Genomic DNA, 24,352 nt, shown 5'->3' with positions numbered 1-24,352 from the left:
CAATACTTTCTTAGCTTTAGAATCTGTTCATATATTGATTTTCTAAAATATGTACAATTAGAATTAGGTTTTAAGTTAAGAGCTAAATGTTATACAATATTTTCTCATCGTATAAGGTAAAATTTATAAATCACAATGTTCCTATACACATAGCTATGAATTCAATTAATTGTGGTTTGCACACCTGAAGAATTGATAATATGTCCGTTCGGAAGTCGGAACTCTGTGAACATTGGATTGGGCGCGATGAGGAGAATGATGTAGTGGCCATGGCCAATGAAAAACTTCAGTCCGTGCTCTACAGCGTGGCCAGAATCCGGGTGAATCCCAGGCAGGCAGAGACGATGGTCTGTCCGAGGCCCCAAATCATGGCGTATATGGGCGACATCGGCAAACTGGAGGCGCGATGCACAAAGGCGATGACCGCACTGCTGATGATGCCGCTCGACGCCGGCGAAAGGAATCCCATTACCAGAATCAGGATCGAGAAGAATCGTCCGAACTTGTGCTTCCGGAGCGTGAAGAAGGCAACCACGGCGGCGCAGGTGTGGATGAAAATAGAGGAGAACAGGGCCCACAGAAAAACATGGTACCACATCTCGCGAAAGGTATTGAGACGCGCCTGTGAACGGAGTCCCATCACATCGGCGATGGTGTCCAACTCATCGGTGTCGTCCGAAAACATGGCTAAAACGAAGTCTATGCAAGTTAACACGATATCCCCCTAATTACTAGTTGCTAGTTATTGCTTTTCTGTTGGTCAGTTGAGTTCCCAGCCGCATGTCCGGTGACGATTCTCTTCTTAAAGCACGTATCAGCCGATATTCACGGATCTGGAAAGCAGAACACTCCCTTCAGACTTCAGACTTGAGCTCTTGGCATTTATTTATGCTCACGCCAACACATGTGTGTGCTATAAGCCACACCCACACCACATTCGCCGTATCCTATAGCCGGATTCAGGTTGCAGTCTTTTCCAGTTGCTTGATCCTATATAGCATGGCCTAAACTTCCGGTTAGCACTGTAGTTTAGCAAATTCTTGGATTATTTTTAATTCGGTCAACAATCGATTGAACTTTCGACAGGGCACTCAATTAGCCCTCTGCTGGCGGCAGTGTATCCTCAATCGGGCTTAATTACCAGGCTACTGGTGTGCGGCAGCCCTAACTCCACATTTTGAGCACAACAAAGCACTTTTAGTGGTCTTAATTTAATTTTATATTGTTTTTGTCTGCGTTTTACTATGCCAATGGAAATGGAACGTTTGGGAATGGGGCAGTTCTGATAAGCAAACAGCTGTGACTCACTTGCGAACTGGTTCGGGGCTTAAAGTGCAGCTTTAATAAACGTATTCGAAATATCCGTACATAAGAAAGATATTCCAGTGGGAAAGCATAGATTTCTCAAGGTAATTAGCTTATATTAGTAGTGTTTAAATGAAGAGCTTTCAGGTTAAACCTATACTTATCGTTATCGAGCTGCAGTAATCGCCGAACTAGTTCCGCGAAAACTGTCTTGGCACAAGTGACAACTCTGCAACCAATCCATAAACAAAAAAAATTTTGTGTAAACGAGAAACAAAAAGCGGAAGTTGAAAAACAACACTTTAGCGTATAGTTTGGACCCTTATGATTTGTTAAGTTTCTGTTTTGGAAAATGGGATGCTGAGACAGCCCTGAACAGGTGTAAGTCCTCCTGTCGTCGCTTACTATGACACATTTCTTCCGAGACGAACTTACATACATACGTACATATGTACACATATGTATGCATGTATGTAACTGCATCCATATATGATACATGTATCTTACGCACTCTCGGCTATATACACACCATATATGATGCATATATGTGTGAACCGTCAGTCGGCAGAAGTTAAAGCCTTCATTTAAAGTACACATGCGATGGATATATACATATTTTTAACCAGCATATGCTTGCAAACCGAAATTAATCAAAGGCCCCCCATTGCAGACTACATATACTTTGAGCCCCACAAAACCAACGACGCATTTAATCAATGTTCTCCAACGGATTGCCGTGCAATCTGTCGTTTCCGAGCTGTCTCAGTGTACCAAAAGACGAGATCGGTAATGAAGAGCTCCTGCCATCCAATATGGGGACTCGCGAGCCTGTTATACTCAATGTCTACGATATGGTACGCTTACTCCGATCTCTCATTCCTTATCGCACAACTATGTGTAACCTTGCATTTGCAGTACTGGATCAACGAGTACACCACCTCAATCGGTCTGGGCGTATTTCACTCCGGCGTAGAAGCGTTCGGCACAGAATTCGCCTACGGTGGACATCCATTCCCGTTTACGGGTGTATTTGAGATCTCACCGCGGGATCACGACGAGTTGGGCGATCAGTTCCAGTTCCGGCAGAGCATCCAAATCGGCTGCACCGACTTCACGTACGAGGAGGTGCGACGAATCGTCGAGGAGCTGGGCAATCAATTCCGGGGCGACCGATATCATCTCATGAACAACAATTGCAACCACTTTTCGGGCTCTTTAACTCAGGTGAGACATAAATCGAGGAAACCCTCCACTGGGTGGATCCAATACCTTTGCAGATATCAAGCAACATTTTGGGTGTGCTGATAAATGATTCACCGATTGTTAGATACGGTCAGTTACAACCAGAATTTCTTGTAGTGAATCACCTTAAAAGTAGGACATCGCGAATGCATCAAATTCAATAAGATATTATAAAACAATTCCTGTTTGGAAGAAACGAAATGCAATCTTTAAGAGCAATGATAATTCAACTATATCTGCAATACCAACTACTCGTTCTAGATACTTTGCGGCCAAGAAATACCCAGCTGGGTCAATCGTTTAGCGCATTTCAGCTCCTGTGTGCCATTTCTACAAAGATGTTTGCCAAAGTAAGCCTACCTAAATGCAAGAAAAGCCAAGTTTATGACTATTAACTACTTTATGTTGGTTTTTAGAGAATGGCTGACACCAAATGCCTTGCAGCAAAGCATTACCACAATCCAAGAACGCGAAGACTCCGACAACAGCCCCCTTTGAGACGTTACCTGACCAAAAATACACAAGCGATCATAGTTCACATCCAACAACAGTCCTAAGACCAACATTGTTAAGTTACACAGAGCGAAAAGCCGGGTTACTCATGTCACATCAATTTCCAAGCCTACAAAGCCCCTAAATAGAAAGCAACAACTATTATGAATAGACTTAAATTAGGCGAAATACATACATACTTACATAGAACATAACTACATTGAGACATACTTATACATAAATGCGAAGTGACTAAATTATTGGCTATTGTAATTTGTATTTGTAATATTACTATTCAGAATTAAGATATTATTAAGTGGCCGATAAATTTAAGTAGCAGGCGCCGTTCAGCAGCAGTGTCATTTATAGAATTTTAAATTAAATACGAAGACATCGAGAAATCATCATTAGGCACTTGCTGAAATTGTACTAACAATACCGCAGACATATTGGTGAACGATATCAAAACGTTGCCCAATTTACTTGTTTACTTTTGTCAGCGGTGGGGATTAGGTTTTTTTTGAATCCCCGCCAATCATCGGAGCTCGATTTTTGAGATGATTTCCTGGTTGATTTCGTTTACACAATTATACAGAGTTCATAAGCCGCATGTCTATCAAAACACCAAAATGATCTGTTATCAATAAATATATATGTACTTGACATTCTGATATTTACACATGCATAAATACTATTATTAAACATTTTTAAAGAAAAATATATTTTGATCGAAAACATTCGGTTGGGTTTGATTTTCAAGCGAGCGGGGCGAACCATCTTCAATATTTGGGTTCAAAAGTGGGAGAACCAAAAAACCTAATTCGGGAGCCCTTCTAAAACTCAATTTAATTCAATCTTATTTCTTATAATTTTTCTTCTTATAAAACCGTACAAACAACAAATTGCGTATATAACTTTGTATTATATTTATATATTTTAGACCCTCCATATTAGATTCATCAGTTGGAAATAAGTTAACTTTTCTTTGTAGTTTAAAACTTGATTACAATAAAGATAAATATATAAGATTTGCTATGTACATTGGGCACCTCTGAGGGATTACCAAACTCAAACTAGACTCGAGACATTGTTGTAGAGGCCAACGGCAGACACCTCGTCCAGATCGATTTCATTGGTTGGAAGATTCGGATGAGGCCAGTTTCTTGGCCGATGGTTAAGATGGGGCGGCACAATGGCCTGAAAGGTGGGGGACTGAAGCGGCCTGTAGGTTACCGCATCCACGTAGTCCCCTTGTCTCGGAGGAGCGTTTGGTTGTGGTATCCTACCCACGTATAGATCTTCACTGCGATAGAGACTCGCATTTGGTACGTAGCCGGAATGCATCCTTCTCTGCGGGGTTTGTGGGATCGGTGGACGGTGGGGCAGTTCATGAAAGTAGGCATCTTTGGGTATGTGTCTCTCGGGCAGTCCAAACTGGGCGGCAGTCCGGTGGGGAATACTATAGGTGGGCGAAGGGTTCGAAGAGGTGCCCTCTATGTGGTGGAAGTTATTGTTCAAGCGGGAGTGTGATCGTGACGCGATCACATGTGCCGTCTGGAAATCCTGGCGGTTGGAGTCAATAGTGTTTTGGAGTTGGGCCACCATATCCCTTACCTGTCCAGCATTCGGCTTCTTTAGGCACTTGATTTCACTGTTCCGAATCTCCACCTTACTCATATTTTCATTGCCATTTTGCTTCACTTCTGTTTCCTCGGCGTATTCCATGATGGGGTTGGAGTAAAATAAATTCGACATGACGGGATAATTGTCTTCCAAACACAGCGGCTGCCGTTTCATCAGATTGGAGATACCTGCAGCCTCGCTTGCTTGCTCCTTGTACAGCAGCTTGTCGCCTCCCATTCCCTCGGCAGTTTCATTGACAGCCGTCTCCTCTTTGCCCAAATCCGCGAAAGAGGCATCTTTCCGAAGCGCCTTTATTACGGAGTTCAGCATGTTCTCTCCTCTCCCAATACGCTGGTAGTACTTATTGTAATCTGGCTGGGGATTACTGCCCGTGGGGGATGCCTCCCAGTCCCAGCTGTTGGAGTTCTGGGAGGGATTTGAGGTCCCACTGGAGTTTGGATAGCGCCGCATTACGTTGGCGTACTCGTCGAAATTGGGACTATTAACACTCTCTTTGTCTTCCCGTAGCTGGGCGGACTCTGCTCTAGGATGGGGATTATAGGGTGGCGATAAGGAAGAAAGCTGGTGCTTGCCCTCCTGTTCGCTGTCCCTTTCCATGATCAGTGTGGTTTTCTCTAAAAGAACTCCCAGTCTTTCAGAAACTTTCAGGAAATCTAGCTTGAGTTCATCTAACTTCGAGTGCTCCAGTTGCGCCTCTGGTTCCGCCTCCCCTTCCACCTGGTCCTTATCCTCCTCTTCTGCATCTTCCTCTTCACCGGCTTCATTGGAATCTTCTTCGCTGTCACTATCTAGCTGGACCTCCGCTGATCGGTGTACTATAGCTTCCACTGCCTGATCTTCGAGGACATCTACACTCCGTGAGTTGGTGAGCCTACCACCTTTATGGTTGTTTTCCAAGAGCTCTAGACTGCGGCATCTGGACATTGTTCTTTCGATCCTTGTGTTTTTGTTCTGCTGATCGAAGGTGGACCGCATAGGTTCACCTCTTCTCAGGAACTCACTGAGGTGCTGCCTCTTGCTCTCGCATCTCAGTCTGTCCTCGATCATCGTTCTTGTGAGCTGTTCAATCTGATCGTTCGTTTTGATTGCCAATGCCTGAACTTTGTGACCTAAACGTTCCTTCGTTTTGTGAACGTACTTCTTTAAACTCTTTCGATTGCAATTCAGTTTGTTTTCAATATGTCGGAAGAAGGGACCGCAATAGCATGTGTTGCCCACGCTTACCGGACCCTTGTGAATATGTCCTGCCAAATCCAGGAAATATTGCTCCCCCGACTTAAGTGGTTCCTTAGGCAGTGTCTCCAGTTTTGGTGAGGGAAAGGCGCGCGGGTCGGGAAAGTAATGGCAGCCATAGGGTGACCAGTTGATACCCTTGTCAACCATATCCCTTTCTCGATCTCTGTCCTTGTCCGACCTGCTGCCGCCCTCCTTGGGTTTCTCCTTGCGATTCCGTATCTTCTTCGGCGTGTTAAGGATCTCGATGATTTCTCGGTAGTTCTTCCTGATCGCTATGTGCATGGGACAGTCACCTTGTGCGTTTTTAATGCCCAGCCGAGCATCAGCCTCCAGGAGAATCCTTGTGAGCTTCCTCCGACCCATGGCACAGGTGATGTGCAAAGCGGTGTCACCGTTCAGATTCGTTCTATTCGGATCGCAAAGGGCGGAGAGCAGGATTCGAGAGACTCCTGCATGTCCATATCTGCAGGCGGTGTGCAGCGGAGTGTCTCCATACTGAAATAACCGATTGTTTAAACTTGCTTATAATGGATATCGACCCCACTTACATTATTCTGGACATCAGGATCGGCGCCGGCCAAGAGCAGTTCCCTTGAACTCTGATTGTGACCATTTTGAGCGGCCAAGTGCAGGGCGGACAACCCTTCGTTGTTGGCAATTCCCAGGGCGCTATTGTGTAGGGCTTCGATGGTCTGGTGCGCCACCTTCACCCTGCCCTTGCTCTTATCCTTGTCTTTGTCTTTGTCCTTCTGCCCCTTGGCTGGTTTTCCCACCCCCGAGGAAGCGGGTGGTGTGGGGGGCGCGCAGATCAATTTCACGCAGCGACTGAACCCGCGACTGGCGGCCTCGTGGAGCGGGGTGTTCCCCTGCACGGATTCCCTGGCCAATCGATCGGCATTGCTGAACAGGAGACCCTCCACCCGACGATCATCGCCGGCGGCCACCGCCTCGTGCAGCGAAGTCCAGTTGCTGGAGTCGGGCTAAAATCGGAAAATTGGTTACATCAGTGTAAACTTGGTTGGTACTGGCAAGTGCCCTAACTTACCCCGGAGATCGCGTTGGGAAGAGCCTCCTGTTTCGGGATGCGGGAGGATCCATGCTGCATTGTCTGTGAAAAGATTAGGAGTTCATCAAATTTGTGTTAAATCATCGGCGAAAAATTGTTTCAATGGGTTCTAGAATTTGAACCACGTTTGATCTTAAAAACAAGGAAAATCAGAAGCAAAGATAATATTTATATTTAAATGGATCTCATGCTATTTAGTGTAATTACCGTTAGAACTATTTGAAAAGCCAAAAATTGTGTGACGTATTTTATGTTTTGATATAACATTGTTGGCGACAAAAGAGCTTGCATGACCTAGGATCACATAAATATGATCTTCGATCCCATATTTTCTAGACGTGTATGCGCATGTGTGTGTGTCTCACGTAATGGCGTACCACGTAGTAATTGCCATTACAAATAAATGTTGTGGGAGTTACCAAAAATGCTCGAATGAAGATCACGTAATTTCGAAAACAAACTTTATGTGTAGTTTAATGATCGTTCTTCATTGCAAATTGATAAAACATGTATGGTTTCCTTTATGCTTAACACTATTACAGTACATTTCTAGGCTTGAAAACCAGGTTTAAAGTGCGCCTTGGTTTTCTTTATTCCCAACTTACTTTTCACTAATTTAAAATCCCGTCTACGGACCGTAATTTACTCATTGCAATGCGCCACTCTCACGTATTTACACATGTTTCTATTCGACTATTTTTCAGTGCCCGACTTTGCAATATTTGGCCAACGATTAGTGGAACGCCCAGAGTTAATTTGGCTTCAAGCCAGGCCTAAAAAGAGACTAAAAGAAAGCCAATCACAGGCAAAGTTGGCAACAGGTTTCGAGAAGGGTTGCCGTATCTTCGACACCTATCGGTGAAGCCGATAGTCTCCGTTTTTGTCCCCCAACAAGTACGGTCTCTTTACAAGTAGGCATCGAATTTTGTTTGTCATTGGCATTTCGCATTCAACGTTTTTAATTGTTTTTAAGGAGCTTTACAAAATGGCTTTGGCTGAAATCTGCAAGATATCAAATGCTCCGTACATGAAGCCCACGGCCTGGTCATCGGCGGACGTGGAGGAAGGGCAAAATGCGCTTACTTGCAATCTGGCCAATCCCTACGCACTGGCTGCTCCGCCATTCGAGAATGTATGTAGTTAATTAACTAATTTTCTTAGAGATTTTACTTAACAGTTAAAAATCTTCTTAGCCCCTTCACAACCTTAATCAGATTCAGGCCAATGCCGACAAGACCGGCATCAAAATCGACTTCGATCATGGCACCACAACGTTGGGCTTCAAGTTTAAGGGTGGCGTCCTCCTGGCAGTCGATTCTCGTGCCACTGGTGGATCGTACATTGGCTCCCAGTCGATGAAGAAGATCGTGGAGATCAATCAGTTCATGCTGGGCACTTTGGCCGGTGGTGCAGCCGATTGTGTTTATTGGGACAGAGTCCTTTCGAAGGAATGCCGCCTGCACGAGCTGCGAAACAAGGAGCGCATCTCGGTGGCCGCCGCCAGCAAGATAATGGCGAACATAGCCCACGAATACAAGGGAATGGGTCTGAGCATGGGCATGATGCTGGCCGGTTTCGATAAGCGTGGTCCTGGCCTGTACTATGTGGACTCCGAGGGATCCCGGACGCCAGGCAATCTTTTCTCCGTGGGCAGTGGGTCACTGTACGCCTACGGAGTCCTGGACTCCGGCTATCATTGGGACCTGGAGGACGAGGAGGCCCAGGAGCTGGGACGTCGCGCCATCTACCATGCCACCTTCAGGGATGCCTACTCCGGGGGTATCATTCGCGTGTATCACATTAAGGAAGACGGCTGGGTCAACATTTCCAACACCGATTGCATGGAGCTGCACTACAAATACCAGGAGCAGCAAAAGCAGCAGGCCGCTAAGTAGAGTTTGGATTAAGGGAATATAAGATATTCAGTTTGTATACGTTTGAATTTCTTGGAATAAATAAACGTGCTAGAGACTATGCTGTGTGCTTCATCCAATACGAATTATACTTGTAATGATTGGTTTTTTTTTTACTGAAAAAAAGAAATGATCTCTTGTTTGTTTTAGGGTAATTTTGTGGTTCATAGATTTAATAGTAGAAATGTCTGTATTTTTGGTAAAAATAAGAAGTTTAGTTTAGGTCTCCTGCTTATTCTTTTGTTGCTGGGAGATCATTTGCAATGTTTCCTTGTGACGCACTTCCGCTCGTTTTTGCTTGAAAGTCCGCTTTCCACCCTTGGTTTCCACTCGCTTTCTTCGCAGGACTCCCCGTTCCATGGCGCTGCGAAGTTCCTGCTCGGCATCCAAGTGCGAAGGTATGTGGATCTGCCGGATCATGCGATTCCGCACCATGAAGTGATCAAAGGGGTGCTGACCGCCGTTGCGATCGAAGAAAACTGCATGGGTGAGCTCGCAGGTCATGTGTCCATCCGCCACATCGATGATCCCGGCCACGGAGGTCTCGTTGTGCAGATCGATCAGCACGGAATGGCCCTGCAGCATTACGGGCCAGCAATTCAAGGTATTGGACACCAAATACTTCTCCCGCGCACTAAACTGCTGCATTATTCCGATAGGTTTTAAAATACGTATTTTGCTCTTTGAATCGGAGCTGCCAACTCGCTTCATAAGTAATTTTACACCTTTTAACTTCGATATTTACTCAACTATTAAACGGTTGTGTAAAAGAGTCTATTAAATTTTAGCCGAATTTTATGTAAAGGGTGTATTATTGATAGGCAAATATTATACGTACACAAAGTTGATTAGGTACATTTCGGATTCTGATCTTAAGGTTAAGAAATAATAAAATACTAAACTTAAATAGCTGTTCCACGCTCCAGATTTTGTTTGATCTCGGCTGTATGCTCGCTGTAGAATCGGTCCAGCTTCTTGTTGAACTTGGAGTTCCTCTCGTTGATGAAGTCCACATCCGCATCGTCATTGTAGATCCTCCTGCGAGAGTACTTCTTGCGACGCTCTATCTGCTGCTCCAGGTCATTAACCATTTTGGTAATAGCACCTGGGGTGTCCTTCGTCCTCGAATGCAAAGTGGTGTGTGCACCACCGTAAAATGCGTCGCCGAGCTCCTCCTTCTGGCGCTCGTACTTTTCCATATCGCGGGCAGGCATACTCTTGACCAATCTGTTGTACTGCCTGGCTGTTTGGGCTTCGTATGTGGAGAAACCAAGATCTGGATTGTCTTTACGCTTCTTCTTTTTCTCAATGCGATCCGCATCGACCGCGGAGACCTCCAAAAGCTTTAGACGTTCGTAATCCTTGCCAGCTGCCTGCGCCTCCGATCGCGCCTTGTCGTCCGCTAGGATCCATTCCGCTTGTCGCTTGCGAGCCTCCCAGTTCTTGGGGAGCTTCTTGCGGGCGTCTTCTGCCACTACTTCATGGTGGTTGTCCGTACGCGCCTCCTGGCGCTTCTTGTGCAGGTCCAGCAGACGGGCCTTGCGCTCCGCCAACTTTTCCGCAGCAGCTGTTTTTGTGGTCTCCATCGTTTGTTTGTTATAAAACTTGTTTACTTTTTAGAAATTGTGAAAATGCGTTGCTTTGTTTTTTCGCCCTGAATTCGAGGTTTTGAGCCGCGTTGGCAGCACCAGTGAAAACATCTGTTTTGCAGCGCAGTACAGTAAATAAAAAGTATGACAGCTGATGTAAATGTAAAAATTTAATAACTATAAAATCAACAAAATTTAAAGTTCAAACAATGTACTATTTTAATAATCATTTATTTGTTTATGTTTTGAAATTCTTTTAAAGGCTTTTATTTAATTTTGGCTCTGTTTGATGTTCGTCACCGTTGTGGTATATACTGCAGCGGGATTTAAGAACGCGTTAGTGCATTTCCAACTTCATGTGCTGTTTACCTCAACACGTGCGGGAGATTTTGTTTATATTTTAGCTCGTGGTTTTTGCTAAAAACCCGCTACAAAATGAAGTTTTCCTACAAAGTAATTAGTGCCAAATGTTATCACTACAAATTGCTAATGCTCGATTTCACAGTTTTCCAACCTGTTGGGCACAATATATCGCAATGGAAACTTGGTCTTCACACCGGATGGCAATTCGGTTATCAGTCCGGTTGGCAATAGGATAACGGTCTACGATTTGAAAAAGTGAGTTACCATTTAAAAACCAAGGATTTTATTGATATATTTAATTTATTTGCAGCAACAAATCGCGCACCTTGTCCTTGGAATCGCGGTATAACTACACGAACTTGGCTCTTTCCCCAGATGGAAGTCTGCTTATCGCAGTCAATGAAAAAGGGGAGGCGCAGCTCATCAGCATGGTGTCCTGTACGGTGATACATCGTCACAAGTTCCAAATGGGCGTTCAGTGCATCTGCTTCAGTCCAAATGGGGCATTCTTTGCCGTGGCTGTACAGAACGTAGTGCTAATATTCTGTGCGCCCGGTGAGATTACCGGGGAGTACAATCCTTTTGTCCTGCGCCGAAAATTCCTTGGGGGATACGACGATGTCACTTGGCTGGACTGGTCTTCGGACTCTCGGCTTTTGGCCATCGGCTGTCGGGACAGCTCCACCAAAATCGTCGCCATCAACTACACAAAGAATTTCCGCACCTATAACCTAAGTGGCCACACAGATGCTATTGTGGCATGTTTCTTCGAGGCGAACAGCTTGCACTTGAACACCATAAGCCGCAATGGTCAGCTCTGCTTGTGGGAATGCAGCCTGGCTCCCTCGGATTTAGAGGATGCTGAAAGGCCAAAGTTTGCTCCCCCTCAAAGGAAGAGGGAAAAAAAGGAAGCATCTGACAATGAGTCGGAAGATGACGTTGAAAACGTAGTGGAAAAGGATGCGTTAAAGGAGGAATCATCCAAAGAAGCTGAAGATGTCAACCATATAAAAAATGAGGAGGAGACGCAGGGTCACCCCTTCTTTTACAAGAAAATAACTCGTCATTATTTGGCCGACGAACCGCGCAAAGAGCAGCGGGATGTGCAACTTACCGCGGCGAACTACAATACTCGTACCAAGGTTTTGGTGGTAGCATTTAGTTCCGGAGCATTCTACCTCTACGAATTGCCTGACGTGAACATGATTCATTCGCTGAACATCTCCGACTATCCCATTTCGGCGGCCCTCTTCAACTGCACAGGTGACTGGGTGGCATTGGCTTCCCGGGAGATTGGCCAACTTCTGGTTTGGGAGTGGCAAAGCGAGCAGTACATAATGAAACAGCAGGGACACAGCAGCGAAATGACCTGCATTGCTTACTCCTCGGATGGTCAGTTCATCGCCACTGGCGGAGAGGACTCCAAGGTGAAGCTTTGGAACACGCAGAGCAGTTTCTGTTTTGTTACTTTCAGCGAGCACACAAGTGGAGTAACTGGCATACAGTTCAGCAGGAACAAGAAGTTCCTGGTAAGTAGTTCCCTAGACGGAACAGTGCGTGCTTTTGATATCAACAGGTGGGTTTTTTTCAGGTCTTAACCGTGGTAAACTTATACGTTTTTCTTTATTTCAGATATCGCAACTTCAGGACTTTTACCTCACCAAATCCTGCTCAGTTTTCCTGTGTGGCTGTGGATTACTCTGGCGAACTGGTTGTGGCTGGCGGGCAGGATGTTTTCGACATCTTCCTATGGTCAGTTAAAACAGGGAAACTGCTGGAGATCATCAGTGGCCATGAGGGACCCGTAGTTTCCATAGCATTCTCTCCAGTTGCTACCTCATCTACTTTGGTGTCTGGTTCCTGGGACAAAACCGTCAAGATATGGAACTGCTTGGAGAGCAACAGCGAGCACGAAACTATTGATGCTGTTTCAGATGTTACAAATGTTACTTTCAGTCCTAATGGTGAAGAGGTATGCGTTAACTCCATCGTTAGTTTGATATTACATTAGTACATATTGCATTCTAACTCTTGCAGATTGCCGTGGCCACTCTCAGTGGTAATATAATCATTTTCGACATCAAATCTGCAGGCCAAGTTAGTGCTATAGAGGGTCGCAATGATTTGAGCGCAGGACGTCTGGAAACTGATATAATAACAGCGAGAAAGAACGCTCAGGCAAAGTGAGATGACCTCAAATTTATAATAAGTATTATGTATTAACTGAATCTCTTCCTAGTTATTTTTCCACAATTGAGTACTCAGCGGATGGCGAGTGCATACTAGCTGCTGGCAAGTCTGCGAACATATGTATTTATCACGTACGGGAGGCTATACTTCTAAAGAAATTTGAAATCACACAAAACCACAGCTTAGATGGACTTAACGTAAGTACTCAAAGAAATCTTAGACGAAAACCCTCGCTCACACTTTTTACTTCGTTCCTAGGACTTTATCAGTCGGAAACATTTAAGTGAATTCGGCAACATGGCTCTGGTGGAAGACCGCGAAGAGCTAGAGGGTGGCAGGGTGGCCATCAGACTGCCGGGTGTTCAACGGGGAGACATGTCCTCCAGGAGATTCCAGCAAGAGGTTAGGGTGTTCTCCGTAAAATTCTCACCCACGGGACAGGCATTTGCGGCTGCTGGAACTGAAGGACTCTGCATATACGCCTTAGATAAGGGTAGGCTATAACCATTTTTACAACACAATAGTAATTCAAATATTTAATCTTCCATTTTTACTATCCAGGTGTTGTTTTCGATCCCTTCGATCTCTCGCTGGAAGTTACACCGAAAGCGGTCCACGAGTCCCTCAAGCAGCAGAATTATACCAAGGCGTTGGTCATGTCCCTCAAGCTAAACGAGCCCAATTTGATTGCCCTAGTGCTGGAGCGAGTGCCGTATAAGGACAGTGAGTAAAATGCTAAATCGCCTGCTGCATTCAGGGACCAGTCCTTGTCAGTTTTGGCAACCTTCATCGCTGCCGCGACTAAAAATAGCGGCGACACACTCCGCCGTAGAGGCGGTCGCCACTTGCCCTGACTTCGTTCTCCGATCGAATGTGCAAATTTGCACTTTTGCTGTGTTAATAAACAGTTTCAAGGTCCTCGCCCCAACTCTCACCTTGGTTAATAACCCCTTTCAATACCGCTTGCATACGAACTATAATAGTACATGCAAATGGCTTGCCATAAACAGCTTTGCCAGCACGTGTCTGCATTGCATGCATATTGAGCCCTTCCTTCTTTCGCTTTTTCAGTCGAACTGGTTTGTGCGGATCTATCGCCGGAGTTTGCCCAGCGACTGTTGCAACAATTGGCCCGTCATCTCCAGTCCACGCCTCACATTGAGTTCTATCTGCAATGGAGTTGCTGTCTGCTGACTAAACACGGAAACCAAGATGGAGTCTTTCAGCACACGGGATTGCTGGCACTGCACGAGGTTCTTTCGCGGAAATACGAAATGCTTAACAAAATGTGAGTAAATTGTTTTAGTTGTTTACAGAAGTCTCGCTAAGGGGTTCATATTTTCAGCTGCGACTACAACAAGTACACGTTGAAAGTACTTCTGGATAGAGCTGATAAGTTGGAGCAGGAAAACGAGGGCAAAACCAATGCGACGGAAGAAGATAGTGATGAGGAAATGCTGTTAATCAGGTCGAAGGACAACGAAAATGGGCAGTCGCATTTTAGCGATGAGGAGGAGAGCGACAGCGGTTCCGAAGAGGAGATGGTTTGAATTCAAGCATACCACCTATTTCCTTGTTATTTAAATCGACGAATAGTTTGTTTGATAGATGTACGCGCCTTGGGTTTTATTAAGAATAAATTTAAAGCTTTCCGATAACATTATTAGAGGGTTCACTGAACTACGAATAGCTGAGTGAACAACATAACTTAAAAATGGAAAGAATACAGATATTTATATAAACTTAATTTGGTACAGCAGTTACAATCCTAGATAAATACATGCATGTAATATATAGTAGTGATGTAATATATTTACATAGTGTTTGTATTTTCATATCAAATATAAACTCGATTTAGCTTAACAAATATATATTTATATGTTTATAGTTTCAAAAATTATGCCTGATGTGCGCTGTTTGAACTACAGGTCAATTTTAGTATTAGATGTAAAAGCCACAGCTCTAATGTTTGCATTAAAATGCGCTATAATGGATAAATAATTCTAAATATGTAAAAATCTCTAAAAGCATTCACTGTTCGTCTCGTTATTTGTATTTACAATCCAAATATCCTTAGAGGCCATTGTATTATTATCTCCGTAAAGCACCAATTCAATATCTTGGCGGATTTGCTTAAGCCTAATACAAAAGTTCAATTCAAATCGTTTGCCCGAAAATGATTTATGCGTGTAGCTCGCAATTGTAAAGAGTGTATACTTTGAAAGTAGGGACCACCCTTTCGACTGTGGGTATTGTCACTAGCACAGTGATATACGTTAGTTTGATATCCGGTGTATAAGGCAGAACTAAACTCAAATTTGGGTAATCGTTGCGGGATCTTGGTTAATATAGCGAATATATAGAGTAGCAAAGCAATCCAACCTGTGGAAGTGCGCGGTGTCCGAAAGAGTTACGTACGTGTTTAGTTCTGCGATTGAGGCATAGATTTAAAATAATGTGGGGGATATATCGGAATTGTTCGAGGCTAGATCGGATTTGTACAAAGCAAATACTCAAATGAACAATATATATTCTCTGTGAGCAAATAGTCCATAACTAAGCTATACACTCAGTACTGGCATTTCGATGTACCCGATGGTTGTGTAGTAATACCCATGCACCTATTACATATGTAGGTAACTGTAGACTTTCCTTGTGGTTTCTTGTACTTTGATGGCGTGAAGCAGATACATAGCTCCGTTTCCAAATATTAGGATCCAAAGAGCTAGCGGCACTGGCATTGCACCTGGCTCCAATTCCGGTACAGTTGTAGTTTCATCAGCAGATTCGCGTTTGTTTGACTTTTTAACGGAGTCCAGACATGTGCAGTCTGGAGCTCCCCAAATCCTAGGACGACTTCATCAGCAGAATCGGCCAGTACAGGAGCACAAACACAAAGAACAGGATGGGGAATACAGCGCGGGACACCTTGTCGATCTCCCGCCACATGATCTTCTCCACGCCGGTATCCGTATCCGTCCACGCCACGGAAAGTAGACTCTGGCGTCTTGCTGGCTTGGGCGGTCCTCCGTTTCCCTGAAGCGAGGTCTAAGGAGTTACATATAGGAGTATATATAGCACGTGTGACATGTGCCCCTGTTCCCCCACATATCCATATGAGTGGTTAATAATAGCTCACCTGGCCCGGTGTCGTGGGCGTCTGTGTGGCCTTCCGCGACCGCACCGCTCCGCCTTCCCAACTGGCCACTGTCGCACACTGACCCTTCTCCATGTTGCTGATGCGCTACGCGAATCGAATCGAAACGAATCGAATCGAAGTCAGAACGACAAGAAGGTGGCATTACTTATTAAAGCGATATCCCCACAGCTGCCTTACCATGGGCAGTACCTTGGGTATGCGGTTCACCTGGTACTGGTACTGCACGTCCAGCACTTTCACCACCACGAACTCGGCCAGGGCGGCGAACACGGACAGCATGCACCCGGCCATCCAGAGGTCCAGGGCCTGGAAAAGGTGAAATTAATCCTCTATGTTCGAGTTGGGACCGCAAGTGGAGTAATGAGCCCACCTTAACGTAGGCGACTGGCGGGATGTCGGCGCCCGTAAACATGGTCACCAGGGTCAGCATGCAGGTCACCAGGAGCGTTACCCGCCCCGGAATGGCGTCCAGTCCCAGCCAGAAGCTGAACCAGGATAGCATCACCACCAACGATGAGGGGGCGAAGGTCTGGATGAGGTGATGACCAATCTGGCGCTCGAAGCGGAAGTATACGGTAAGGCGGGAGAAGTTGCCCACCTTCTCCGGCATGTAGCCGTCGCTCTCCTCCAGTTCCAGCGGCTGGCCCAGATTGTACTGCAGCAGCTTCAGTTCCGGATTCAGGGTCACCCCGGAGTCCGACCAGCGCAGCTTTACCTTCTGATTGTTCGACGAGACTTCGAAAGTGGATATCGTCAGATAAAGCTGCCATAGGGGGGTCTTCAAACTTACAGCTCTCGATGTAGATGGGACACACCTGGATGTCCATGGGGTACAGCTGGAACTCCATCTGGCAGGCGATGATCGCGTGCATCCGGGCCGCATAGCGCACCGTCTTGTTCTTGTAGAGCGTCACCGACGTGAACTTGTGGGTCAGTGTCGCTATTTCTACAACGAAAAGACATCGAGAAGACGTTGCAGAGATGCGGAACAAATGGGTTTTGATTAGAACTATGGCATTGGCATCGATAGACTCATTTCTTGCGCATTTCGGTGGTGGTTTAGTGGTTGGGTGGTGATCAATTGGTGGTCAATTGGTGGTGCCGTGATGGTGATCTTGATTGTGATCACCTAACGTCTAGGTTAAAGCGCGATTATCTACTAACGACGAATGATGTATTTCTTTTTATTGAATTTGAACATTTTTAATGGATTTAGAATCCACTAATAATAAAAACTTAAAAATTGTACAAGTGAACGGATCTCAATTTACTTGCGGATAATGATTTCAAACAATAATTTATATATAAAAGTACGACATGCGTAATCGTTTTCAAAAACTATATTACTTGAAAATCCAAGACAGACTTGTGCTCTAGAATCGTGACTGGGTATATGAACAAGGCTGACCGATTTGGAATCGATTTTTGTTTTGTAAATGTTGACAATGGTAACCAAAAATGGAAAAAACCAAATTGCCAACGGGGTGCACACGTGATTCCAAGGTGAGATCTTATCAGGACCCCGGGTGCAACTGCAAATTTTCGTTTTCGTTTTCGGATTCGGAGCGTGGGCGATGGTCCTGACCATGGCGGAGGGGGACTACGGGTGGCTCTACGGTGGATTGGAGTGTCCTGTTTTGACCATGGCATTGGAACCGGAATGGACTTCGTGCGTATAATGAGGGCCGCAAGTGGGCGGGTCCGGTATTGGGTGGGGAAAAAATTAAAAAAAAACTTAAATGTACACTGGTTCTTTCGCTAGGTGTGCGATGTATGGATATATATACACACAAGGAACTGAATGGCACGAGGAAAAACACTTGATTCAGCCTTTAGATATTCGGTATATAGATAGATTTCGAAGAATGTTGAATATACAGGAGACATTGGATGGAAGTTATGCGCTGATACTGAAACTGAAACTGATATTGATACTGATACTGATACTGATACTGAAACTGATATCGATTTCGATGGATTTTGGCAAAAACAGAAACACAAAAGTGGCAAACACAGATCTAGAGTCAATTTGATATACTTATATCTTTGTCTAGATGAAAGTTTTTCGAATCTCTTTCACCCTTATTGCGTAGCAGGGAAGTGGACGCAACATATGGACTTCCGTATCCTATGCAGAAGTGTCGGTATTGTTAGTTCGGGAATTGTTAGTCGGTGGATTAGTAACCGATGGATTAGGAAAAAAACAAACAAACAAAGGAAACAAAACAAAGTAATTCGTTACTATATACAAACGGTCCACACTTATAGAGTTTAATTAGAGACACATAGGGTGATGAGCTCAGCTGGACAAAGTGCATGAATCCCGGTACAAGATACTTACATAAAACACACAGATATCAACACACACACTAATCGACTAATCAACTAATCGAACATGAAGCATTCGCATACACTAATCACATACACATACATATACACATACACATACATAGTCTATGGGGTTGAGTAGTGGGGGTGGACGTACCGGCAATTTTGGAATTAAGAAAGTACGGATCCGGCTGCCAAAAATTCTCAAAGACCTCTGGAAGCAGCGTCACGTAGTCGTCGCCCTCCTCGAATATGTCATCTGGGATCTCCAGACGTGACTCCAGCCAGCGCTGATGTATAAACATGTCTACTCTGAAAATGTACACAGTATCGCTATATGCTCCATTACGATCCTCCGATCTGAGGTGTCTCCAGCCGCGACGGCACTTACCTAAAGTCCATATCCTCTACGTTAATTGAGTTAATATCTACAACGAATATGCTAAAGTCTACTATCACTGGGGAGCCCTTCTTCGAGGGCGGTCGTATTTCTGCAATAAATCAAGGCGATCTCCGGTTAGCCAACATTTGGTGTGAACACTTTATTCGCACAATCACGAATCGCAAATCACAAATCACAAATCACAAATCGCAAATCACGAATCACAATTACCCCAGCCCATCCTACTGAGAAATGCGGAGAAACTTTCGTGCGCGAATTCATTTTAAAGGGGCCTCCGTCTGGAATCCCCAAAAACAACTCGAGGAAACCCCCTACTCCTACCACCTAACTCCCGATTTCCCCACCAAGTTCAGGGGCAGCTCACGGTTTTCATGCGTATTACACAACCCGCGAAAATCGATGGAAATAAAGGTGTTGATTAGCTCCAGCAATTGCCTCGAAAGAAGAAAACACGCCTCCCGCTCATTTTGGTGAATTATTTATACCTTTGCCAACGGCTTCTGACAAACCAAAGCAGCTATTGCATAAGTTTGCAATGCAATTCTATGCGATTTATTAGAATTCACTTACAATTTTAACCATACTTTATGAATATTACACTTTTAAGAAGTATGTTTTCCAGAATTTGAGTTCGCCTAAAACAAAGTTATACATCAGATAAAGGTGTTTCAAACTTGTTATTCACGTACCGCACTAATTGGCAAGACAATGATTTTAAGTGGATAACCATATGTTTCTTTTCAATATATGTGTCTTAAAGATTTATTACCCAGCGCTTGCCAGCCTTTTTTTTTCCGCACAAAATGTACTTAATTGTGTTGAGAAATTTATGGTGAACATTAAGTTTAGTGAACTTTAGTCGCTTTAGGTGCAAACCAAAAAAAAGGGAACTAATAAGCGAATAATTTGACTGGTTCACCTCATACTCATAATCATACAATTATGCGGATGAGTTTCGGTAGAATGTTTCCGTTTAGCATGAAGCATTTTACGAAGTAATGTAACTTTAATGCCAGCTCTCCTTCAGATCCTTAGATTACACAAATTCTTCGGCAATTCGGGCAGGCAATTGGCGCCGGAAAATGTTATTTTGATTTTAATCGATCGTAATGCCGGATGACGTCAAAAGCCCCGCCCGGGAGACTGAGGGGACCCCAGTAGCTCCTAGCCCATACCCCGTAATCCGTAACTCTAACCTAGTATGCCATAGACGGAGGCCCTGAAATTCGCCGCGCCGCTCCGCGTCACGAAACCAGCGGAGAGGAATAAAGGCTGAAACAGTGAAGAAAAACCCCGAACACGCATATCCATATCCACATCCAAACCCACGGTTGGCGGTTTCATGGTGCAAACAAATCAGAAATCAGAAAACCGAAAGGAAAAAACGGCTGTGGGCAATCCGTAGCAATTAAACACAAAAGAAGGAGACCGCATCGAAAAGGACACCTCCGAGGAGTACGATTCGCAGGCCGTAACCGTATTGCATCGGGGCATTGGGGCCTGTTGGGGCCTGTTGGGGGCTATTAGGGGGCTTTGCCGGGGGCACAGCTATGGGTGGAGTTCAACTTACCCTTGACATAATTAGGCGGAAGAACTACTCGCGGCTTGGCTGTGTAGTTCATGTGGGCTTCCGTGGCTTCGCTCAGCCTGCAAAATGAGCAGCACAAAACAAAAGGGGGAAATTCAAATGCAGTTCCTTGTGGGAAGTACTTGGTTGGGTTGGATAGTGGGGATTGGTGGCTTGGGAAACCCCACCTTTTTGGGGCGGTGAGTCAGGGGTAGTCCTTTCGCCTGATGTCTGCCACATGCAACTGTAGGAAACTTTGTCAATTTAAGTCTGAATTTGAAATTAACTTCGTGCTGGCCGGCGCTTCGATTCCATTCGATTCGATTCGACTCGATTCAGCTCAGCTCGGCTCTGTTCAGTTCTGTGCTGTGCTGTTCTGTTTTGGTGTTTAACCTCCTGGCAGGCGAGTAATAACATTAGTTTCCTCCGCTCCAATCGGCCGCATATGCCGTGCAGGATTCTCATTTGACTGTGATCCAATTGACCTTGCTATAGGTATTTCGAACCGAAATCAAACTAAACCGAACCGAACTTAACTGAACTGAACCGATTTTGCACATTTGGCAGGCCGAAGGTTCCCCTTGAACTGGAAACGATTCTGGGTCTGGGATAAGTTGGGGTTGCACTTGGCGGACTCTAAGCTCGAGATGGTATAAGGAATGGGTATGGGGAATGGGCATCGGGAATCGGGGTAACTCGAGCTTACCACATCAGTATGAATCCCAGTCCAAACGATATGAATGCGTTTGTGTTGAATTTGTCGAGCATGATGTTGGGGCGACGGCACGGGAAAGGATTTGTAACACACAGACCTCAAATCATCTCACTTTACACCGACGTGGGAATTTCATAATTCGGTTTCTGTAACACAATATTTTCAATCATTTGCATTGGCTCGCCTTCGGAATTCGCAACTTATATTTCTTTGGACTGCTGTAGCTTGGTCTGGTTCTTACATTTTGTTTTGATTGGGATTTACGTGGTTCTCTGGCGGTTTCTTACTTTCTTTTTGGCGGCTTTTCACTATATGCACGACACACTATATGCACTGAACAAAAGATATATTCGTATATATGGAGAGCAGAGATCGCACATAGACGGGGTCCTGGTTGGGGCCAACTTAATCCGCAAGGTTTTCCCTCCGACTCGGCTGCCGTTCGGAACTCGAATAAACAAGAGCCGAGTTCGCGCGCCGAGTGAGTGATCATCTAGATACGAGTATCTGAATCCGCATCTGTGATATGTGGATTCCACGCTCGGTGTGTAGGCGTCCGATTGCGGATTGCTGTCGTAAAACGGTATCTACAGTGGTCACTCTGGTTAACTTTTTCTAAGTGCAAGTGGAACTAAGATTAATATCGTAAGAAAGAGCTATGAATAAGAGCTAAAACGACTATTAAAATGTTATTATTTTATTGGTTGTTGATATGGAATACCCTTAAATGGAAATGGTGTAGATTCATTTACTAAAGTAGTTCTGAGCATAGTACTGGACCTATTTTTAAGACAAATATTTCAAAGAGCTAATCCTATTGTTCCAAAGAAATACTCTGTTTCCCTAGCTCAGAAGGGGGTTAAGGCCACACTGTACGTACGGACGCATAAGGGTCGCAAGAAGCGGGAGCGGGAGGAGGAGGAGAAGGAGGAGGAGGTGGAGCTCCGCCGGCGGTCAAGGCATGGCATAATGCTGATGTACTGACAATTGCCCCGGCCACGGCACACGGCACACGGCACACAGCACAGAGCACACTTCTCGCCAAGATTCAATTGAATCGCGTGCCAATTTTACTTAAGTCGCTGAACAGACAGACAGCTTTTACGGTGGCCGGTGTAACAGCTCAATCTATGCGACTATTTATGCGACCGATATCTGGCAGATACCAGTGTGCGGATTTCCCAGATGCACGGGGAGCGGACAGTGGGGGACAGTGGGTTAGATGGATAGATCGAGGGTTTCAATTGCAGGCTTCCTGGCCAGCAGCACACACATAATTGCATGGACATCCACTTCCTATAAATTACTTTCTGCGGCTGACATTGGCAATGGCAATGGGTATTTTCGCGCAAATTAAAAATTCCACTTCCAGATCTGCCAGCTCTCGGGCAATAGGTATGTACATATGTAGGTAGTATTTCTATATACTACGGCTGTATGCAGATCGTGAGATGAACCGTATCCGGCTAGGCCCGGCCCGACCACTTGGGAAGTGGTGTGGACAGACACAGATAGGGATCTTCCCCAAATCACTCACACGGCATGTCATAACGTTGATCTCACATCTCACAGATACTGTATCTACACATTCGCCTGAATGATGGGTTTCACTTTGATGGAAAACACGCACTAACTCTCAGATGAGTCGAAATGAAAGCCATTAATATTCATGCGCTGGATCCTGCCGGGCGGCTATGTTCAAAGATCGAGCTCGGATTGAAATTAATGGAAATTTAAAAGGCCCCAACATGCCGCCGCATTTCGTTATATCAACACCAGGATGTTCGATCCCCAGCAATTACAATTACATTAATTATGTAGTTAGGGGCATTTACATTAGTAAATGCTCCAGCGGGGGGTTGGTTCCGTTTTCCGAAAGAACTGCCTAAAATTGCGCGACTTTAACGCCTGCCTCACGCGAACTCCACCGTACACCATACTCCATGCACCATCTTGTACCAGGCCATATTATTCAGATATGTATTATTATATTATTATTATATGGGGAATTACCGCGCTGCGGGAACGACGCGCGCCCGAGTCCGTTCGCCTTCGCTCAGGAACTAAACTGAACTAAACTCAACTCAACTGAATGGAGCGGAGCGGAACTAAGCAGTGAAAATACGCGAATTTCTTGGCCGCTCGCCTTGCCAACTTTAATACGACATACGAAAAAATCCCCAACGTTCTGCGGAGGCTCAGGCACGACAACCAACTGTAACGGGTTTCCACTTACAATGATGGGAGTTGGGTTCGGAATGGGTCTGGCTATGGGCTATGGGCGATGCCCGATGGGGGCCTGGAAGGACGATTGCATGGGCATGGACATGGGCACGGGTGCGGGTGCGGGCCCTCGGTTCGCTTGCAAATTGGTGTTGGGTTCCCTGGAAGTGTGTTTGGGATTTTCTAATCCCCATGCCCACACCCGCCATGAGAATGATCAAGTGTAATTTCCACTTGCTGCCACAAATCCATCATTATCATAATCATTGTACATGTGTAATTATAAGTAGAAGAAAAATAGTCCTAATAATATTATTAATAATACATAAAAACAGAAAATTTGAAAGGTTATCTATTTAGTTTTGGGTGTTCCATGACAGCTATGATCTTTAAGTGGGTTCTGCATAGACTCGATATTGGAATGTATAAAGTAATATCCTAATATCTAATATTCCTAGCTAGTTGTTGACTGACATCGGTTGGGTTTTTCAACGAGGTGCATGCGAGTTGACTTGAAAATTCCACAAAGTAACCAAAACATTAAAAAACTGCCACACCAGGCAAATCCCCACCTGCCACTAACCAGTGCCCAAGAGCTGGAAACGAGGCCTGAATGGCCCCCCGACCTCAAACCTCGTGGGAAATTTCTATATGACTGTGTAAATACAAATCGCGTTTGTAGGACCGACTTTAATATATAGTAGCGCACTGACACAGACATGTCGTGCATATAGTTGATGTAGGCGCTACTGCGAGCTGTACAGTACATATGGACTTGTGGCGGGGTAAAAAGCCACTTTGTTATAGCATTCTTGTAGTTGGCATTGTGGTTCGCCAACTGACAATGAATTGGAGTTTATTTTATTTTCGCTTCGATTGTCTCGCTGTGAATTCCGCTTTATGTCCGCCCGTCGAG

At 44.9% G+C, this 24,352-nt stretch overlaps 8 protein-coding genes across 17 annotated transcripts; 3 read left to right on the top strand and 5 right to left on the bottom strand.

The window, feature by feature from the left end:
• Positions 1–10: 10 nt before the first annotated feature.
• On the bottom strand, positions 11–1,277 carry LOC120446228 (transmembrane protein 170A). Its single transcript, XM_039627095.2, has 2 exons — positions 897–1,277; positions 11–833 (listed from the first exon to the last, which is right to left on the bottom strand). Exon 2 carries the CDS (start codon positions 683–685, stop codon positions 299–301), a length of 387 nt encoding a protein of 128 aa, XP_039483029.1. The 5' UTR covers positions 686–833; positions 897–1,277; the 3' UTR covers positions 11–298.
• A 246-nt stretch (positions 1,278–1,523) lies between these two features.
• On the top strand, positions 1,524–3,716 carry LOC120446226 (deubiquitinase DESI2). The gene is made up of 5 exons (XM_039627093.2): positions 1,524–1,686; positions 1,976–2,159; positions 2,221–2,529; positions 2,809–2,897; positions 2,964–3,716. The coding sequence occupies exons 2-5, from the start codon at positions 2,022–2,024 to the stop codon at positions 3,043–3,045; spliced, it is 618 nt and encodes a 205-aa protein (XP_039483027.1). The 5' UTR covers positions 1,524–1,686; positions 1,976–2,021; the 3' UTR covers positions 3,046–3,716.
• Positions 3,717–3,941: 225 nt separating this feature from the next.
• On the bottom strand, positions 3,942–7,786 carry LOC120446219. 3 transcript variants are annotated; one of them, XM_039627077.2, is made up of 5 exons: positions 7,193–7,281; positions 6,965–7,027; positions 6,468–6,899; positions 4,654–6,414; positions 3,942–4,602 (listed from the first exon to the last, which is right to left on the bottom strand). In XM_039627077.2, the coding sequence occupies exons 1-5, from the start codon at positions 7,274–7,276 to the stop codon at positions 4,108–4,110; spliced, it is 2,835 nt and encodes a 944-aa protein (XP_039483011.1). In that variant the 5' UTR covers positions 7,277–7,281; the 3' UTR covers positions 3,942–4,107. The 3 variants fall into 3 exon arrangements, with proteins under 3 accessions (XP_039483011.1, XP_039483012.1, XP_039483010.1); XM_039627078.2 differs by lacking the exon at positions 7,193–7,281 and adding an exon at positions 7,591–7,786 and having other exon boundaries at positions 3,942–6,414; XM_039627076.2 differs by having other exon boundaries at positions 3,942–6,414; positions 7,193–7,279.
• A 102-nt stretch (positions 7,787–7,888) lies between these two features.
• On the top strand, positions 7,889–8,959 carry LOC120446223 (proteasome subunit beta type-5). The gene is made up of 2 exons (XM_039627089.2): positions 7,889–8,117; positions 8,179–8,959. Exons 1-2 carry the CDS (start codon positions 7,971–7,973, stop codon positions 8,878–8,880), a joined length of 849 nt encoding a protein of 282 aa, XP_039483023.1. The 5' UTR covers positions 7,889–7,970; the 3' UTR covers positions 8,881–8,959.
• An 83-nt stretch (positions 8,960–9,042) lies between these two features.
• Positions 9,043–9,609, bottom strand: LOC120446227. Its single transcript, XM_039627094.1, has one exon. The coding sequence runs from the start codon at positions 9,607–9,609 to the stop codon at positions 9,118–9,120; it is 492 nt and encodes a 163-aa protein (XP_039483028.1). The 3' UTR covers positions 9,043–9,117.
• An 82-nt stretch (positions 9,610–9,691) lies between these two features.
• On the bottom strand, positions 9,692–10,634 carry LOC120446225 (pre-mRNA-splicing factor Syf2). The gene has a single exon (XM_039627092.2). The coding sequence runs from the start codon at positions 10,482–10,484 to the stop codon at positions 9,801–9,803; it is 684 nt and encodes a 227-aa protein (XP_039483026.1). The 5' UTR covers positions 10,485–10,634; the 3' UTR covers positions 9,692–9,800.
• A 102-nt stretch (positions 10,635–10,736) lies between these two features.
• On the top strand, positions 10,737–14,698 carry LOC120446220 (periodic tryptophan protein 2 homolog). Its single transcript, XM_039627079.1, has 10 exons — positions 10,737–10,940; positions 10,993–11,105; positions 11,161–12,426; positions 12,483–12,822; positions 12,888–13,033; positions 13,090–13,237; positions 13,299–13,533; positions 13,602–13,763; positions 14,112–14,328; positions 14,386–14,698. Exons 1-10 carry the CDS (start codon positions 10,923–10,925, stop codon positions 14,588–14,590), a joined length of 2,850 nt encoding a protein of 949 aa, XP_039483013.1. The 5' UTR covers positions 10,737–10,922; the 3' UTR covers positions 14,591–14,698.
• A 153-nt stretch (positions 14,699–14,851) lies between these two features.
• LOC120446221 (glycine receptor subunit alpha-2) lies at positions 14,852–23,298 on the bottom strand. Of its 8 annotated transcripts, none has more exons than XM_039627085.2 (12): positions 23,227–23,298; positions 21,455–21,828; positions 21,205–21,359; positions 20,502–20,578; positions 18,920–19,019; positions 18,686–18,840; positions 18,239–18,328; positions 16,991–17,146; positions 16,571–16,935; positions 16,378–16,506; positions 16,180–16,284; positions 14,852–16,076 (listed from the first exon to the last, which is right to left on the bottom strand). In XM_039627085.2, exons 3-12 carry the CDS (start codon positions 21,264–21,266, stop codon positions 15,888–15,890), a joined length of 1,428 nt encoding a protein of 475 aa, XP_039483019.1. In that variant the 5' UTR covers positions 21,267–21,359; positions 21,455–21,828; positions 23,227–23,298; the 3' UTR covers positions 14,852–15,887. The 8 variants fall into 8 exon arrangements, with proteins under 8 accessions (XP_039483019.1, XP_039483018.1, XP_039483016.1 ...); XM_039627084.2 differs by having other exon boundaries at positions 14,852–16,088; positions 16,390–16,506; positions 23,227–23,297; XM_039627082.2 differs by having other exon boundaries at positions 14,852–16,088; positions 21,414–21,828; positions 23,227–23,295.
• Between the last annotated feature and the right edge of the window lie 1,054 nt (positions 23,299–24,352).

The sequence above is a fragment of the Drosophila santomea genome, chromosome 2R, assembly GCF_016746245.2.
Source record: "Drosophila santomea strain STO CAGO 1482 chromosome 2R, Prin_Dsan_1.1, whole genome shotgun sequence".
Taxonomy (NCBI): Eukaryota; Metazoa; Arthropoda; class Insecta; order Diptera; family Drosophilidae; genus Drosophila; species Drosophila santomea.
The sequence above is the reverse complement of the archived record's forward strand: the minus strand, read 5'-3'. Positions and strand labels throughout refer to the sequence as shown.

Bases quoted from the DNA above. Each gene is read 5' to 3' on its own strand.
- LOC120446228 (XM_039627095.2), bottom strand. From the start codon at position 685: ATGTTTTCGGACGACACCGATGAGTTGGACACCATCGCCGATGTGATG.
- LOC120446221 (XM_039627082.2), bottom strand. From the start codon at position 21,266: ATGCTCGACAAATTCAACACAAACGCATTCATATCGTTTGGACTGGGA. The intron at 16,936-16,990 runs GTAAGTTTGAAG...CCACTTTCGAAG, and splicing joins TCCCATCTACATCGAGAGCT to TCTCGTCGAACAATCAGAAG. The intron at 16,285-16,377 runs GTAAGGCAGCTG...CGATTCGCGTAG, and splicing joins TACCCAAGGTACTGCCCATG to CGCATCAGCAACATGGAGAA.
- LOC120446225 (XM_039627092.2), bottom strand. From the start codon at position 10,484: ATGGAGACCACAAAAACAGCTGCTGCGGAAAAGTTGGCGGAGCGCAAG.
- LOC120446227 (XM_039627094.1), bottom strand. From the start codon at position 9,609: ATGAAGCGAGTTGGCAGCTCCGATTCAAAGAGCAAAATACGTATTTTA.
- LOC120446223 (XM_039627089.2), top strand. From the start codon at position 7,971: ATGGCTTTGGCTGAAATCTGCAAGATATCAAATGCTCCGTACATGAAG. The intron at 8,118-8,178 runs GTATGTAGTTAA...AAATCTTCTTAG, and splicing joins CTGCTCCGCCATTCGAGAAT to CCCCTTCACAACCTTAATCA.
- LOC120446220 (XM_039627079.1), top strand. The intron at 13,764-14,111 runs GTGAGTAAAATG...TCGCTTTTTCAG, and splicing joins GCGAGTGCCGTATAAGGACA to TCGAACTGGTTTGTGCGGAT. The intron at 14,329-14,385 runs GTGAGTAAATTG...TCATATTTTCAG, and splicing joins TACGAAATGCTTAACAAAAT to CTGCGACTACAACAAGTACA.
- LOC120446226 (XM_039627093.2), top strand. From the start codon at position 2,022: ATGTTCTCCAACGGATTGCCGTGCAATCTGTCGTTTCCGAGCTGTCTC. The intron at 2,160-2,220 runs GTACGCTTACTC...TTGCATTTGCAG, and splicing joins TACTCAATGTCTACGATATG to TACTGGATCAACGAGTACAC. The intron at 2,530-2,808 runs GTGAGACATAAA...TACTCGTTCTAG, and splicing joins TTTCGGGCTCTTTAACTCAG to ATACTTTGCGGCCAAGAAAT.
- LOC120446219 (XM_039627076.2), bottom strand. From the start codon at position 7,276: ATGCAAGCTCTTTTGTCGCCAACAATGTTATATCAAAACATAAAATAC. The intron at 7,028-7,192 runs GTAATTACACTA...ATCTTTTCACAG, and splicing joins CTTTTCAAATAGTTCTAACG to ACAATGCAGCATGGATCCTC. The intron at 6,415-6,467 runs GTAAGTGGGGTC...CGGTTATTTCAG, and splicing joins ATCCTGATGTCCAGAATAAT to TATGGAGACACTCCGCTGCA.